At 31.5% G+C, this 18,691-nt stretch overlaps 1 protein-coding gene and 1 long non-coding RNA gene across 2 annotated transcripts in view; one reads left to right on the top strand and one right to left on the bottom strand.

Moving 5' to 3' along the window:
• Nucleotides 1–1,763: 1,763 nt before the first annotated feature.
• Nucleotides 1,764–2,169, top strand: LOC115883972. Its single transcript, XR_004050482.1, has 3 exons — nt 1,764–1,805; nt 1,889–2,056; nt 2,127–2,169. It is a non-coding gene; the product is annotated as an uncharacterized LOC115883972 (long non-coding RNA).
• A 13,922-nt stretch (nt 2,170–16,091) lies between these two features.
• The window catches only part of LOC115883868 (homeobox protein abdominal-B), a 249,361-nt gene continuing 246,761 nt past the window's right edge, over nt 16,092–18,691 (bottom strand). Inside the window, exon 7 of the mRNA XM_030902282.1 lies at nt 16,092–17,009. Within this exon, the coding sequence (XP_030758142.1) occupies nt 16,612–17,009 (398 nt within the window). The 3' untranslated portion in view covers nt 16,092–16,611. The remainder of the gene's footprint in view (nt 17,010–18,691) is intronic.

Raw genomic sequence — 18,691 nt, 5'->3', positions numbered from 1 at the left:
CGAACTAATCATTTATAACATATTTAAACATGAGTATTCCAAATTACCTTCCTCTACGTTGCGAAGCGTTTTCTGGCTCTCCTGGAAAATTACCAAAACAGCGATTATCATGTCTTTACCCTGGACACTCTCAATGCAAATATAGAATTACACACACCGTTAGCAGCGGTATCCAGATGATCGACCGATCCGACAACAGCGCTCGATTCGGATCCGAACTCTTCTAATATCCGGATGGATTGGCCCGTTCCCCGTCTCGTTCTACTCCATTAGCGACAGAGGAGAGCGCGACCAGGTCTCTCGCTCGTAAATCGTAAACATCCCCGCGGTTCCCTCCCCCCTCTTTCCCCGGCGCGCCACCGTTTGCCCTTCTTTTACCCCCTGTTAGCGCCTGTGTGTCCCCCCCGCACGCTACCCCCCTTAGTTGGCTTTGGTGATGCAATGCGCGAATTAATAGCGGCATTTTTGTCTGGACCTCGTGACAAGGCGGGGACAAGAAAGAGTTAATTTCTGGAAAATGATGAACAGTTTCTTCAGAACTCTATGTATACCGTGTGGTCTATCGGATCACGGGATATAGGAAATTCCGTGTAAATTTGAAAAAGTTAAATATTCTGTTCCCAGATGATTTTATGCAAAAGTTGCATAAGACTTTTTTGAAAACGCGTTGAAGTTGTACTTTCACCTAGAATTTCGTTTTATTCAGAATAGGCATATAAATTTTAAATGTCTATCTAGAAAAAGCTACAATTAAAATACCAGCAATAGTTATTTTTTATACAAAATGGTATTTTATCGTCGACCGAATAGATTAATTCACGAGCGATGAAATCGCTCGTGAATTAATTTCGGGAGACGATAATGCAATTTTATCATCGTGAATAAAACAATATTTTTTTCCATAGTGAGTTACGTTTTAAAAAATATTCAGAAATTATTATTTCAAGGAATTTATTACGAGTAGAAAAAATATTTTGCTGGGTTGACGTTGGTTTCTACACAGAGAGAAATAAATTATTCGTGTGTATTAAATCAGTTTATTTAATTTTCTGAAAAATAATTTAATTCAAAACAGAAAATATGAATTCGAATAAGAAAAGCATATTTGCTATAAAATTAATTATTTTTTCTACTTAATTAATGTAACTAAATTATTTAATTGAAAAATGTATTGTAACAGCAATCAAATTATTGTTTATTCAACTAAAACTTTGCTAAGTTTATAAAAACCCAAAGAATTAAACATTTTTACCAAAATTTTATTCCGCCAATTAAATTACATTTTTCATAATAATGAAAAGAAAAATATTAATAATTATAATTTTGTTGGAAGAATAAAATTAATTATGTAATTATAGAAATTAAAGTTTACTTATGGCAATTAAATCATGCCTCCTAGAATTAAAATATTACTGGCGTTCGTCTATTTCTTGGTAGTCCGTGAATTGTAGAACGAATTGGCCATTTTAAGAGAAGCAGGAGTACTTCCTAAAATGGAATCCAGAGCCGAAACAGATAGTTGCGATGATGAAATTTGATGAGTACTTCAGGAGAAGGTTAGGACTATTCTGTAAAAACTATCACACGTTATATATTCATTTTTTTTAGATCAAATATCTGAAGTAGCTCTAAGTTCCCAAAATTTGGCTCGAACATCATTCCGAGCCGTTTGAGAACGTTCTCACTCACTGCATCGAAACCAATAGTTTCAGACGTACTCAGTTGGCCACTTCGGCCTTTCAGACGGTGTCCAGTATTTTAATAACGAATGACCTATTTTGAAGTATCATTTTGGATATATCCTAGTAAGCCCTTTTTGTTATTATTATTATTATTACTTTATTACCACTGTGATTTTCTTTCTAATACCAAACGCCTTAATTTTCAGATTGAAAAAGGTTTTGAGATAGAATATCCGAATATCCAGAAAAAGAAAATAATCTTTTTACGAAATTCTCTGCTCTGTTTGACGCAGCTTTGGAGCTGAAGAAAAAGACTTGTGTCAACACGGACAATGAGTTTTTAGTTGACCTGTTACAAGGCGAATTATCACAAGGTATGTTAAATTTCAAAAGTATATAAATATGCGCTAACCCAGATGGACTTAATCTTTTTTCAAATTTCAGATTCACGAACCCTTATTCAGACTTATCTATTATGTTCGTTCATTTAGTCAATGAAGTTAAAAAAGTGGAAACCCAGTGTTGCTGAATCAAGAGAATCGATTATACTTCAAGTCAAGTGCCCTACAGCATGTTGAACAAATTTTTACAATAATTAAATCTGAATTCTGCGTATAAAATTATTGTTTTTACGCAAATAAATAATAATTTTAGTTACAAAACTAGTATGCTTCTCGTAATTAAAGTTTACTGTTACGGATAAAATATATATTTTTTGGGAAAATTGGGAATAATATATACCTTTCTATTCTAAATTACAATTTACTTATCACAATTAAATCAAGATATTCTTGTTGACAATCATTAATTATAGATATCATAATATAATACTGAAACAAATAAACTATTATTAAGAGAATTAAATCATGTTTTTTTCTGTATTGTAAAATATTACTTATAGCAAATATGATTTTCTTTAACCAATTAAATTTACCAATTAAATAATTGAATTCCTTCAATTACATATTTAATTGCCCGACACGAATTAAATTATTTAATTATCAGAAATATCTCCCACTTATATAAATTAAATCTTTCTCTCTGTGTATGTAATTTGACAAATAAATAAAGCTGTCTCTTTAGTTGTCAGTTTTGAGTCAATATTTTTTTTAATTTTCTTTCGTGTCGATTGCTGATTGAATTGAAACCAGAAATGGCTCAAAACGAAATAAGTAAATTTACCAACAGATATTCAGGCTGAGGCGACAAACTCCATATCCAAACTACTTCCATTTAAATCCCGAATAACTTATAAAAAGGAATACAAAAAGTTTCATAAATGGAAACAATTAAAAAACGTGCAAGAAGAAATAAAGTTTTTAACCTATCCTCGCTGTTAAAGTATCATTTAATCTACCTTTGCGGTTAAAGTACTATTTTTGATAGATATAAGACAATTTTAACAGTTGCTATGGAAAAAAGGAAAATTATTAAGTGTAGCCGTTAGGGGCTAAAAACATAACGAAAACCCTAACTCAAACTCAATTACAGGAACGGATTTTCATTTTGTTTTTCCATGCCTCTCGGCATTTCATATTCCGGTCGCATCCGAACCAACAACAACGACCGTGGGGGAATCCCCCCCGAGCGACACAAAACCAATAAAAGCAGACAAGACGCGCCCCGGCTTAAACAAACGAATTAAACGAGAAAAATCAGGGGTAACGTCTTCATATTCGTTCCCCGATCCATAATGCATGACGCGTTTTCTCGGGCCGAAGGTTTCTGCGAAACGTGGATAGCGTCTGCTGTGGGAGATGCGTGAAATGATTGTCTTCAGGCGGGGATGCAGGAAAAAATGAATCTGCCGTTAGCATTTTATCCTAAAATTGAGAGAAATATTCGTTTAAAAGAGATTTAATTCAGAGAAATTGATATTTAAACAGGGGCGGCTAGTAGAAATGGAAGATGGTGAGGCACATTAGAAGATAATTTTTATTAGTATGTATATAGGGTATAAAATATTTTCTTTAAAATTGCAATCGCATTACCATTTTTCTGTACAGAATTTGGTTCAGCATAAAATTCAGCATACATCACAGTACTAATTTAAACACATACAGGTGTACTAGATCTAAAAAAAACATGTTAGGTTAATACGACTAGAGACCCAAATAATTGATGTAAAAAAATGTCATCCAAAAAATCAAATCACTCAAGTGACAATGGGCAGGATGCCTGGCAAGAAGGAGTGACAACAGGACAACAAAAATTACAATACAACGTAGTGTAATGTTTGTGGCCCTTCGTGGGTACAGCATAGTACCCACGAAGCATTAAGAAACCTACAAGAAAACCAAAACTAATATGGTACCGTCATATTGGGAAATTACCAGGTATAAAGGTTAATTCTCACTATAACTTCCGTATCAGCTACCTTCCAGGTAGACAATGTAGGTAGACAATGTAGGTAGACAATGCACACTATTCGTTCCGTTTCCCTTCCGTTCCATATCCTTTCCTTCCATACATTTTTTTGGCGGACGAACTGAAGCGCATCGGAAACAGCGTTGTCAAGTTCTTACATTTGTACCAGCTCTGTTAACATTTTGCTGATATTTATTTATTCTTTCACCTCTTAATTAAATCTATTACCTCTTTCAAAGGATACAAATTTTTAAAATAAAACTTTCGTAATGATATAAATTGTACAATAAAAAGTATGGAACTGAAGGAATGGATATGGAATGGAAACGGAAGGTATAGTGAGGAGAATCAACCTTAACTTGGAAAGCGTCTGACGTTGGACATGCGTGAGATTTGATGTTATAGGCATTTAAATTAAAAATTAACAGAATAATTGTTTAAAAGTTATCCCATCATTTATATACAGGATATGTCTTGAATAAGTGCATATATTTTTAGGGTTCTTTCAGTAATCTTTATTTCATAGCCATCGCTGATGCCGTTTTTTTTCATCATATTGTATATTTTGACTCCCTTTACAGAAAAAACCTCATAGACGTGTTTACGTGTTTTTACACGTCTATGATGTTTCTTTTTGCAAATTTTATATTTTTACATTTGGAATATTATGGATATTTTTTAAATTTTAGTTGGTAATAATACATAATTTCTTGATCATATGGCAACATTAAGTATAGTAGGTTAAATATACCAGAAAGTAAAACCGCGAAAGGATCCAGTTATATACAAAAAATATATATATATATATATATTTTTATATAAAAATATATATATATATTTTTAAATTTTCACAGTATAGTAACTTGGTTATTTTGGACTTATTTGATTTTTTTGGTAAAAACAGCAAAAAGGAAATATGTTTATTTTACTAAAATCTGCCAGCCCTCAAAAAATTTGCATTTATTTAAGACTCACCCTTTATATACAGACTTGCAGACGGGGTTCATGGAAGTCGCAGGTCAACGCTGTCCAAAGATGCGTACAACTTAGAAAAAAACTATCAAAGACAAGAAATATCTATTTTATTCGATGTTAAAAAAATATTAAAAGCATTATCAACTCAGTAACCACCAATTCGAAGTTGGAAAAAGATGCCTAGAGAAGCTAACAAATTAGGCTTAAACATTAAAAGCCTCCTACTCTGGGTTCTAGCCTACAAGGGAGGAGGTAGAAGGTAATGTAAAAGGAAACAATCTAGGGTAGAAAAGGACAGAACACTCGACTAGCTGGACCAGAACTGTTCTGATTCCCAAGTGGAAATCAATTTAAAGCGAAACTGAAGAACCTAGAAAACTTTATCCGCATGGGAATCCTCCAACGGTCTATCACACTCGAAGAAATTTCTCAGAACTTACAACCGAGAAAAATCAAAGCTTTTTCTTAATTTAAGTACGAACAATCATCGGATTATCACGGGGAAAACAACAGGACACTGTTTCCTCAATGAACACCTCAATCGAGTAAAGCTAAAAAACACCGACAAATATAAATTCTGTGGGGGAAACGTGAAATGACCTTTGGAACAACTAATATCTAAGATGGAGAACTAATCTCTGTAAAGCCGTCTCAGATACTGGCTTATGTCAAAGCTGTGAGACTGTATGATGAGTTATAACTCAAAATAGATCTGGAAGGTCGCGGTCTAAACATTCATTCTAAGGAGATATTTGCTTTTGAAGAAGGCAGTAATGAAAAAGTAAAGATTTCAGTTAACGTCTCCTTTTTGCTGCCAGGGCTAATCTAGACGGGGCCTACATTGTTTACGCGGAAACCGAACCGCGGTCTTCGGCCATATCATGGTCAATGGCCTAACGACTTGGCAAGTGTCTAAATCGACTCTTACTCACGAGATATCCGATCTCATCCGGCCTCGAACCGGCGTTAATGAGCAGTGTGTGTCAATAGATTTTACACTTTTGTCTTTTTTTGGACAACGGCACGATACAGACTTTCGAACCGGTCACCCGTCCATCCACTAGAATCGCATTACTAAGGCAGTCATGATTTACAGCAATTTTAGCATTAAACGCATGCCTTTGCTTTTGGTCTAGCTTACTTTTTTCTAATGTTACTGTTGTTGATAATTAAACAACTCTAGAAAAGAAAACTCGTATTTTATATTTTTTTTATAATTTTTTCACACATTCATTTACTTGCTGTATAAAATTCAGACTATTTTCAACGGCCAATCGAGCTCCTGCTTACCTGCTGAGGCATCCTGTAATCGGAAGCACCATCTAGAAGGCCGGCCGGTCCTTAATGGACCGAAGGTTGCCGAGACCGATCCGAAGAACCCCGAGCTATCAGGGCACTACGAGAAGGAGCGTGGCGAGAAAACGGTGCAGACACCAAACTTGATTTAAGCAATTTACAATTTACTATCTGCACCGATCAATAAAAAAAGCAAATTCTAGATGATTTAAGCCTTAGAAAACCTTCATATTCCTTCAACTTGACAAAAAGTTCCAGATCTTGTAAAAAATCACCAAAATTTCGTGTATTTTACTTATTTTAAAATTAGGAGAAAATTTTTAAAAACTCATTTCTGCTAATTTTTGGACACAGATGTATTTAAATCATTTTTTTATTAAAAAAATAAAACGATCAAAAATGCTGTAATAGATACTGGACAGCAATATTATAGAGTACGATTCAAAAAATTCATTGCTTACAATGACTGCTTCAACCGGCAATAATTAATTGTGCAAGAGACACCATGATCAGCTGACTCATTAGAAATGGCCTACCTATTTTTTTTTCAACATCAAGAACTTTTGTTCTGTTTAATTATGTTATGCGTGTAATAAGACGTGTTAGAAGATAAAAATGTATCTATTAATTTTTATTAAATGTTATCTTTGGAATTGCGAACTTTTTGACAGCAACACTGCTTTAAACTGAGGTATACTTAATTAAACATCGTTAAAGTGAAAAAATAGATGTAGGGAATACAATAAATACTCTTAACAGATATTTTAACAGTTTTTATTTGCTTTTTCAAACTGCCAGAAACGTTCATATCGTCTTTTTTTTAATAAAAATCCTTTAGCCTTTCAAGCGACGAAATTTGTCTGTAAAATCCTTCATATTGAAGGAAATCATTAAATTCTGACAACACTGGATATACACGGAAAAAAAGCTAAACTGGCTTAAAGATTATTAATCTTGAACCAACGATATGCTAGTTTCCCCATTCCGCAAATCTAGTTATACTTCTTTTCAAGAAAACCTTATCCTTAGAAGCTAAGAAAATTTATCTTTTATTTAAGATTTACCTAGTATTGAAATTAAGATTATAACTACACTCCAGACAATTCTAGATAAAATTTTGTTTCGAGCACTACTTATACTTATTTGTAAATTAGGAAATTATTGCATTAAGTATAGAAATTCTTTGTGTACATGTAATAATTACTTTATTCAAGTGTAATATCACCTAGTATATAATAAAGCCTCTTCTTACTTTTAGGTTAGTTACTAGACGCGCCGACTAGGTAGTTTATAAAATTATAAAGTTTTTTTGTTATCGTTTGTGCTTGTGATATGTGAAAATGGAGGACCTTCTTCAGGCATGGGAGATGACGATTTCATCCCAAACTCTCAAGGTAAGTTTAGCAATAATCCTACATTATTTGATGACATTGATTGGAGGTTAGGGGGAAATTTTTAGCATGTCCCAACTCTATTATATTCATGTATGTTACCGGGCAAACCCGATTTTAGGATAAACTAGTTTTTCTTAGGACGAATATTAACCGGGTTCGAAAAACTATATATTTCCTCTGATAGTTCTCACAAAATTCGGTAACGTGTACCCTATGCTTTCGGAGGTTCGGGTTCGATCTTGTTAGAAACTCTTGTTTTGGTAAAATCTTTTCTTAATTTCCATTTACAATAGGTATGGAATTTTGAAATATCACCAGAATAACCCCGGATATGGTTAATACTTTTTAAATTAGATTAGCAAGACACCAACTACCAAATTATATGCTTTTCGTAATAAGAAAATACAATAAAACTGTGTAATTTCCCAATAAAGGTAGATATTGGACAGCGGCATCGCTAATTAAAACGAGAGAGTAATAAAAATTGTTAAAACATAATTGAACCATTCCAAAACGCGTACATATCTAGTTTACCACCAGTGTATAAGAAATAATGCATATTAAAATGGAGTCCCCCTAACCTCAAACCAATGTCATCAAATAATGTAGGATTATTGCTAAAATTACCTTGAAATTTTGGGATCAAATCCGTCATCTCCCATGCATGAAGAAGGTCCTCCATTTTAACATATCACAAGCACAAACGATAACAAAAAAACCTTTATATAAAGTACCCGGCGCGTCTCGTGTCGAAGAAGAGAAACAGAAACCCAATGAAATGAAGATAGGAATCAGGAATACACTGTTGCGTTGTTGCTGTTGGGGATGGTCACTTAATATAAGAATAGTAACTCTTGGAAATGGGGTGTTATACTCGCGCCGAGAATAATATACTTATTTAAAGTCTTAATACACCGATTTCAAGTAAAAGTTTTAAAAAGTTAAGAATACTACTTATTATATAAAAGCATTTATGCTTCATTTAATAATAGTTTCTTCGTTGCTAAAGGATTTATTCACTTGATAGTAATATAAGTTTTTCTTAAATATAAGTCACTATATTCTTTTTTTTTTTAGATTCAAAATTACTTAAAGTGATTATAACTATATTTAAAAAGCAAGTAAAAGTAAATAGTTCCAAATATTTGTTGTACTCATGGAAAGAATACTATCCTTAAAGAAAGTGTAAAATTTTAAGTGTATGATTGTTCTTGAATATAGAAATGATTATTTCCGTGTACATACATTACCTGTAACATATTTTTTTTCTCTCGTTCAGGGTAAAAAACTCTGGTTATCGTACTCAATAATTATTTATGTGTATACATTATACATACATAAACACAACAATATGTTTTCTGAACACAACAAGTAAAATATAAAGGTATAATAAAAAAATATAGGTACAAAAAGGGTTTTAAAGCGACGAATTAAAATATAAATTTGTACAATATTCAAACTAAACTAATTTCAAAATTTCATCCAATCGAGATCAGAATTTTTCGCTTTTTCGTCATTCTTTAATTTTGATTGGCTACAATAAAGAATTTTAGCAGGAAAAAGATGTAAGTAAATTATTATTGAATAATTTTAAATCGAACTTCCTATAGACTATATTTACACACGTTTCATTCATTGTCATCTACAGGGTGTTTCAAAAACACGTGCCATCTCTTGTGGATGAGCTTGGTCTCATAAAAATAAGATTTATTTTTCATAATAACATAATCCCGATTTTGCTTGGTTTCGTAGCTACAGGGTGTTAAAATCTTCATTTTTTTCGATTTATTATAATTTTCTATGAGTCCGACATATTTTGATACTAAAAAAGTGTGGACATATTCACCAGTGACGTGCGTATGGGTTATCACTGGAATAATTTTCTAAAAAAATATGTGCGCCACTGACTTTTTGCTGATAAAAACAAATGCAATTTATTAAATATTAATTTTGTTTAATTATTTAATAATTATACAGGGTGTCTCAGATTTTAATCGGAAAATTGCAAAAATAAAAAAAAAAGTTCATATCAACTTGTAAGATTTGAAGCTTCCTTTTCGAGATACAGGGTACCATTAGAATACCAATTATAATATTAATTACCAATTAGAATTTATTTTTTTTCGCAAGAAGTAAGCAAGATAGACAAAAAAGTCAGGAGACAAAAAAATAATATTTTTAATTACTAAATCCAAAAATAATATTAAACATCTAAAAAAGCAGTGGCGTGCCTATTTTTTCCTTTAAAATAATTTAACAGTGATGCCCCACCGCCACCCCTGGCCATTAAACTTAAATCTAATTACATCAAATTAAGTCCCATCGTAAGTATTTTAAACCGTGTCAAGTTATATCAAAATCAATTAAATAGTTTTTCAAATATCTTATTATTTTTTTCTTTTTTTAAGTAACTTTAACACCCTGTATCTCGAAAAGGAAGCTTTAAATCTTACAAGTTGATATGAACTGTTTGTTTTATTTTTGCAAGGTCTATCGTCTATTAAATTTTCCCGATTAAAATCTGTGACACCCTGTATATGTTAACATTTTTTAGAATTAATAAATGTAGCACTGATAGTAACTTTCACCCTCCAAATTTCATTTGAATCGCTAAAAGCATTTGGAAATTATAATAAATCGAAAAAATATTAAGACTTTAACACCCTGTAGCTACGAAACAAAGCAGAATCGGACCTATATATGTTAATATGAAAAATAAATCTTATTTTACTTGAGAAATCTCCTCACGAGAGATGACACGTGTTTTTTAAAACGCCCTGTATTTTATAAGGGTTACAAACGAGGAATAAATAGTATTTCTATCGCTTAATATTACGGTTTTTTTTTTCAATTTTACTATATTATTAAAACACTAGGTTTATATTACAAGATAATCTTGGAAAAAATGGTTTTCAAGCAAGGTTAAAACCGATTTTCTCCAATTGGTTTGTAACCCAAGTTTTTTTTTATCAAAATTTAGCATATTGTGTTGAAATTTTTATAAATTTACTGTAGGTTTGTAAAATTTATTTTCGAAAATGATTGTGTACAGGGTGGTCCGAATTCTACAGATAAAAATAAGTAAAAAAGTTCATAGAAGTTTCATTTTTATTTCGGTTTTTTCGAAATAATTTCTGAACTATAGAGAATATTTGGATAAAAATTGTTAGCTGGGTGTTTTTTGACAAGAGAAATTTGATTTTGATGTCAATATGACTCCTACTTGCAGAGGGCGCCACCTACATGTACCTTATGTGTTTGAAGAGTAATAACTTTTCGTCCGTACCTGTATATAACTAGCGAGTGAAAAAATATACATTTACGTAATTTTTTACGTAAAAAATGTCTCTTGGTAAAAATCCCTACGAACAACCGTTCTCAAGATATATAGGATGGAAATAGTCAATACATGTCATTATTAACAAAAAATAAACATGTTGAATAGATGGTTATTTGACTGAAACAACTCAGAAATTATTTGGAAAAAATCGAAATGAAAACGAAACTTCTACACCCTGTATCTACGACACGAAGCATTTTTGGACATAAGTTTATACAAACATTTTTACTTATTTCTATCTGCAAAATATGGTAGAAAAGATTCCCGAACCACCCTCAATAACAAATAAAAAATAAAAACATTAAAAAATAATTTATTAAAAAAAAAGTAAAAACACTTAATGCTAAATTTTAATAAAAATCTTTTTTCCTCACTTATCGAAGAAATTCAGACAAAAGTTCTATCTTAAGGTTCGGTTAGTAGGTATATAAGTTTATAGTTACAATAAAATTCGGGTTCCTAGAGAAGTTTCCATTTTTCTTCTTCTATATTTATTAAATATATTACAATTAATTTCTTGGCAATAAACACCAAAGCAGTAAAAATAACAAATTTCAAAAAAAACATGCGCTGTCTAGTCAAAAAAAACATAATTTATTTTAATTTTTTGAACAATATACTTTTTATATTCATTATAGTGGACAGTAACAACGTATAATATACAGTGTCGCACAAAAAAAAATAAGCAAATTTTGACATTTTTTTTCAATTAATTATTTTCCTTGTGTAACACTGTATATTTACATTTAACATGAATATAACTGATGGTAGAGTCGAAAACCGTATACAGTAAGCTAGGATATACAGGTACCTAAGAAATAATATTTACAATTTGAGTAGAGGAAGGAAAGAAGGAATCATTGAAAAACTTAAATAACAAAAAAAGACAATATGGCAGACGATATCTAAGCGGGTCTATACCTTTAATAATTTACTATACATTTAGACTATATAGGCAACACTGATTACATTTTAACATACCAATTAGTTACGATCTATAGAAAACGACAAATTTGACAGTTGACAATATTTACAAATTAAGTCTTAATATCTACGTTCATTTTCCGGTTTTGTTTACATCCATCAGACAAATATCTTGACAGCAATTAATACTTTGACTTGAGAATACCGGGTGCGTCTCAAAAATACCTCACATCTATAACTTTTTTATTTTTTCAATTAAAAAAAACGAGATTTGGTATGTTAGTATATGACATAAATTAGGATTGACTGACGTATTCAACTGTTTTTGATCACTTCCTGTTTCACCGGAAATGACTATAACTTTTGATTTTTAAATGACCCTCTGAATAAAATAACATATCATATGCCATCTTTTGACATTTTCGCATATGGTTTATTTGAAACATGCTGTTCATAACGACAATTACACCCGAAATTTGACATATGATATGTCATTCTATTCAGAGTGTCATTTTCTATCGAATAAATTGAAAATATACCGAGGGAGTATACAATTGAATACGTCAGTCAATCCTAATTTATGTCATATACTAACATACCAAATCTCGTTTTTTTATCTGAAAAAATAAAAAAGTTATAGGGGTGAGATACTTTTGAGACATACCCGGTATACTTACAATTTAAAAATTTTCTATTATATAAAAAAAATAATCGTAATAAAACAGTATTTCAAAATTAATTGATATAACAATTTAATTCAGTAACAGGGAGAATTACAAATGAATGTACAAAAATAAAATTGCACTGATTAAAAAAATTAAACAAGTAACAACAAAAAGTTTTGGGAGTTGGTAATAAGATTTCAGGTTCATATTATAATTCTAAATTAAAAAAAAAAATGATTTTTGGACTCATTAAGGTTAAAAGTATACAATTTATAAAACAGAAAGGTATTATACAAGGTGTCCCAGAAATAAGTGCAAGTATTTTAACTGGTTGTAGAGTTCAACCCCAGAAACACGCCTATGAGGTTCATTTCGCGAAAAATTTTTTTTCAAAATTTTTTTTAGTTTTTAGTTAAAAACCATAATTTCTTGATAATATGACAAAAAAGGTATTAGATTAAATTTACAACAAAGAAAATCCAGAAAAGATCCAGTGGTTCTCGAAATTTTAGCAAAAAAATCATTTTTTTAGAAATTTTCAAAGTAAAATTACTCCGTTATTTTGGACTTATTTGAAAAACGATAAAGAGAAAATATGTTTCTTTTATCAAGATCTACCACCACTTAAAATACTTGCACTTATTTCTAGGACACCCTGTATAACTCAGTGGCGGATTCATCTGTGTTAAAATGACATTATATCAAGTTAAATTTTCAAAATTAACAATTACTTAATAAACAAATAACTATTTTATTTTGTAGATTTTCTTAGAGTACAAGCGACTTTTTTTGAAGAAAAAAAATCTTTTTTAAATTATAAAAAAAATATCGATGGCTGAAATGTTATTACCAATATTCCCCAACAATATTTCACAATTCTTTACCGCAGAACGTGAATTAAAAAAAAAAACAACTTAATATAAGCTTAAGAGCATGCGTCCTTTCCACATATACTTTCGACCATTCATCATATATCCACCTAAATTCTACTAAACATAATTTTAAAACTACTCAGATTGGAAAAAGTTATGTGCTTCGCACGTATTATCCTCGAAAGTTGCACAAGCCCTGTCAAATGTTTCTATCTAGGTCTGTTTGTTTTCGAACTATTAGTTTGACGTTTGTTTCGACTCTTGTTTTTGTTTTGAAACAATTTTGAAACCAACCAAATCACAAGGGAGCAAAATAAAACACTCATTCACCATTTGGTTATTGTGGTGAGTTGGTGTTTTATTTTGCTGTTGTAAACACCAAAGGTTCCAACACCCCCAACTGTAATCAAAAAGATTAAAAAAAACATATAATTCATATACCGTCATTGGAAACAAAGAAAATCGCATGCAAATTTTGAACGGTCCAGATAGTGTCTCCCCTGTTAATTTTACAGCAGTAAATAGGTTTTTTAATTGTCTGCATATGCTTAATATACAGGGTGAGTCAACGATAGACTAAAGTCCATTATCTCATTTGTTTCAAGGTTTACAAAAAAAATTTAAATATAAAGGTTGTAGATAAGTAATATAAAGGTTGTCGATAATCTTATTACAACAAATTAAACTAAAATTCAAATTTTGTTCCTAACTTGCTTAACAGACAAGAAATTTTGATAATTATTACTTTTTGTCATGGAAACTATGTTGATATAGGGTAATTATATTAAAAATATGGGGTAAAAATAGAAAAAATTGGAATAAATCGCAAACTATTAAAAATACGTATATGACATACTTAATAAAAGTTGAAGAGTTTTGTAAAGTCTATCAAAAAAAGTGATAATATATAGGGTGTACCATTTAAAAAATTTGAAATTTCTTAATTTTAAGTAATTGAAATTCATAAATATATTTTGAACATAATGAATAATATTTGGCGACATAATTCCGGAAAAAGCCGACTCGTTCTAAAATTGTCAAAAGCTTTGGAGAGCGACCGTTGTAAGAACACCGCCAAAATTTGACAATGATAGAATCATAGGTTAACAACTTTCTTACTTGTTTAATTTTAATCTAAAAATAGATGCAGTTTTTCTAAAATTACTGAAAATCGGCTTGTCCAAAATTGTTCAATTTTGGTATGTGTATTTAGCATAGGCAGACCTTTAAAAAAACTATTTACTACGGCTGAAAAATTAATAAGGGAGCCAATATTTGGACAGTTTAAAATGTTTTTGGGATTTCCTATGTTTTCAGCAAAGATGCACCACCCGGTATATAATTAATACCAAAAGTCGAAACAATTTACATTTACTGATTTAACCCATTGATTGCCCAATTCAAATTTTCAACAAAAAAATACCATCAATTTTTACAAGTACTAAAAGAAATAACTATTATCGAAGCAAAACCTTTGAAGGCGGGTAAAAGGACAAATAACTCACAATCTTTAAGTTGTTTTGACGAGTTCGTCTTAAAAGAATGTTTCTGTGATAATGAAAATATAAGATTGAAATAAGATGGTCTGGAAATTTTGATATAGACATTTATTTGGTATTACAACTAAAGGCTTCCTTCTTAAAGAGTTATACAATTTATAATTACAATGAGAGAGTTGTGTAAACGTTAACAGCTCTAACTAATTTTATTTCTTCCGAGTGGTTATACTTATTAGGTTGACTTTTGTCTTTTGGGCCTGATGATGGAAATAGTTTAAATTCCCGAAACATGTCGCCCCCCTTGCTTTTTTAAACATTAAAATTTAAATTAAACAACTTAAAGATTGTGAGTTATTTGTCATTTAACCCGCCTTCAAAGGTTTTTCTTTGATAATATATACTTATACTGGGTTAGAGAACGTTTAGAAATAACTATTATTCAAATATTGTCTTAATGGTATATAAATATAATATTCTCTTTAATTTGAGCTATAAAAAACTGGATAATTTCAATTTAAATCATGTTTCACTAGGTAATTGGAGTTACAAAAAAAAAATAACGTCGTGTATGTTGCCTATAAATTTGTAATAATTCGCAATAAGGCTATAGAAAATTGGTTAGTAATAGTTAATTGATATATAATTCACCTTGATTAAAATATTTTTTGTTTTGATTTCAATTCGTAAATGAACTTACCTTAAGCCGAGTCCACACATTACGTCTTACCGTATCAGTCAAAACGTTTCAAGTAAAACCTTGAGTGTAGTATAAGTGATTGAGAGTACATGAGTGTAAATAGTAATGACTAAGATTTGCAGAGTTTCAGCATTTGCCATAAAATAGCGAGCAATTTGCTACAAAACCATATAAATTATATATCGCTGTAATCAGAAAACTTCAATCTATTTCCGTATTGTAACAGAATTTTATATTATAACTTTATTTTCGAGAAAATTTAGTTCAAACATAAGGAATATTTTCTTGATGTTTGACCATCAAAATCTTAAAAATAAAGAAGTTATCTAAAAATGTGCTACAATACCGATATAGCATAATCCTTTATCTTTAATTTCCTTCTTCATTTGTGTAAAAATACCTAACCAGTTTTACATAAAACGTTAAATGCCGAACGCTTACTTTGCTTTGACTCTTAAAACAGATATCTACTTGAGTATATACAAATCTAACATATTATGCTCAAATTAAAAGTAATAAAAACATTAAACTAAATTATTTTCTTTTATCCGTGTAAAACAAAATGTTTGTCAACGAGGCTTTGTCATAGAATAGTATGAAATTAAACAAAAAAACATTAATCTGAAGATTCTCAAATAACCTCTAACATTTTAGGCAACTAATGGGTTAAATCTACCAAAAAAATCAGCTCATCTTTCCTTTTTTATTCTTTGGCACGAACGCAAAGAACTACAAACATTAACTACAACGCGCCTCCTTCCAGGGTCGTGATCATTTCTCAATCAAACACACACCAACCCTTCTAAAAGTCCCTCTTTCTATCGGAACATTTCCTTTGGACATTCAGGTGGTCAGCCCGTGACCAGGGTGACCCAGTACGACCCCAGAGAACCCCATAGGTCACTGATGATGTTTCAACGCGCCATTCGCCGAAACGTGGTGACTCCCTAGATGGTGCTGTAGGTGTCCTGGATGGTGATGGTGATTCTGGTTGTTCGTCGCGGAATTGTTGTTGTTCTGCTGCTGCGCCGCCTGTCTCTGCGAGTTCTTCTTGTTCTTCATCCGCCTGTTCTGGAACCAGATCTTGACCTGTCGCTCGGTAAGGTTCAGGTTCCGCGCCAGTTCCCATCGTTTCTGTTTGGAGACGTACGCGTTGAAAAGGAACTCTTTCTCTAGCTCGAGGGTTTGGAACTTGGAGTAGGGTTTGCGTTTTTTCCGGACTGTTACTTGTCCTGTCCATTCCAGGGGGTTGGTACCGGTGCCGCACGGAACGCTGACGCCCATCGAACCCAGAGAGCCTGGAAAGAAAACAGAGACTGATAAACGTATAGAAGTGCAACGTAAAGGATAGAGTCTAAAACCGTTAAAATTGCCTTATATCTATCAAAAATAGTAGATAAAATAGTACTTTAACAACTTAAAAACTTTATTTCTTCTCGCACGTTTTTTAATTGCTTCCATTTTTAAAAATTTTTGTATTCCTTTTCATAAGTTATTCGGGATTTAAATGGAAGTAGTTTGGATATGGCGTTTGTCGCCTCAGCCTGAATATCTGTTGGTAATTTACTTATTTCGTTTCGAGCTAGTTCAGGCTCCAATTCAATCAGCAATCGACATGAAAGAGAATTAAAAAATATTGACTCAAAACTGACAACTAAAGAGACAGCTTTATCTATTTGTCAAATTACATAGAAACCAACGCCAACCCAGCACAATATTTTTAAAACGTAACTCTGCTATGGAAAAGATATTATTTTATACACGACGATAAAATTGAGGTGCCACGACTTTGTGACCGACCCTGTATACTTAAATATATTACAAGATGTTAGGAATTTAAAAACGCTATAACTTTTGTATTTAACTTTTTGCAGACCTCGTATACTTTGCCCAATAATCGACAGTTTCAATACATATCACTATCAGCGACCCTGTATATAAATGAAGCTAAAAAAGTCTGAGGAAATATATTTTCGTAATATTAGGACAGTAGATGTACAGTTCGTCTGCTGGATCTGTGTCTATGAAAGGAATGCGGAAAAAAAAAACATTTAAATAAAGAGCAATATATTTTATACGTCGACTTGACGAATACGTCACCGCAAATCGCTCCGCCCACTCATTTTATTGGCTACTTGCAAATTTGTCGAATTTTTATTGATGCGACGTGTCGTCTAATTTTTTACGAAAAACATCCAGAGAATATCGTTTCCACTGTCACGGATACCCCGTAGCCACAGAACGTACAGACGTACTGTATGTTTCTTTTAAAAAAACTGAATAAGGAAGATTTATATTTTATTACTAAAACACTAACAAATAAATTAGTTTCACAGATTCTATTGATTAAATATCCATCATAAAAATAAAACAACATTTTTCTTAGGTAGATAAAATGAAAGTTTACCACTTATTTTCTAAAATATTGCAGCAAAAAAAATGTATCTTTTAAAACGTTCAATTCATGATTTGTCAATTTTGCATATTATATGATTTATTATATGATTGCATATTATATGATTATCTCAAAAAATATTAGCTCGAAATTTGGACACGCATCTGGTATTTATAGATTTAGAGAAAGCCTATGACACGGTGCCTTTGAAGAAATTATTTGAAATCTTGGTTGAGTCAAATGTGAGTAAAACATACATCAATGCAATCTGGAATATGTACAAAAATCCAAAAAGTATGATCAGACAGGGGAAGTTCCTATCGGAATCCTTCCTGACATCAAAAGGACTCAGACGGGGGTGCAGTTTATCACCTACCTTATTTAAAATATATATCCAGGAGGCATTGAAAAACTGGAGAAGGAAGAGTAGAGCTATGCGAATAGAGATTGACAACCACTGTCTATCGACCTTGTTCTTTGCAGACGACCAAGTTATTGTTGCAGGTTGTGAGGAGGATGCCGACTATATGTTCAGGAAACTTGACGAAGAATACGATAGATGGGGACTCAATATCAACTTCACAA

The sequence above is a fragment of the Sitophilus oryzae genome, unplaced genomic scaffold (genome assembly GCF_002938485.1).
Source record: "Sitophilus oryzae breed Bouriz unplaced genomic scaffold, Soryzae_2.0 scaffold_2006_pilon_pilon, whole genome shotgun sequence".
NCBI classification, from domain to species: domain Eukaryota; kingdom Metazoa; phylum Arthropoda; class Insecta; order Coleoptera; family Curculionidae; genus Sitophilus; species Sitophilus oryzae.
This window is presented reverse-complemented; position numbering and strand designations above follow the sequence as displayed.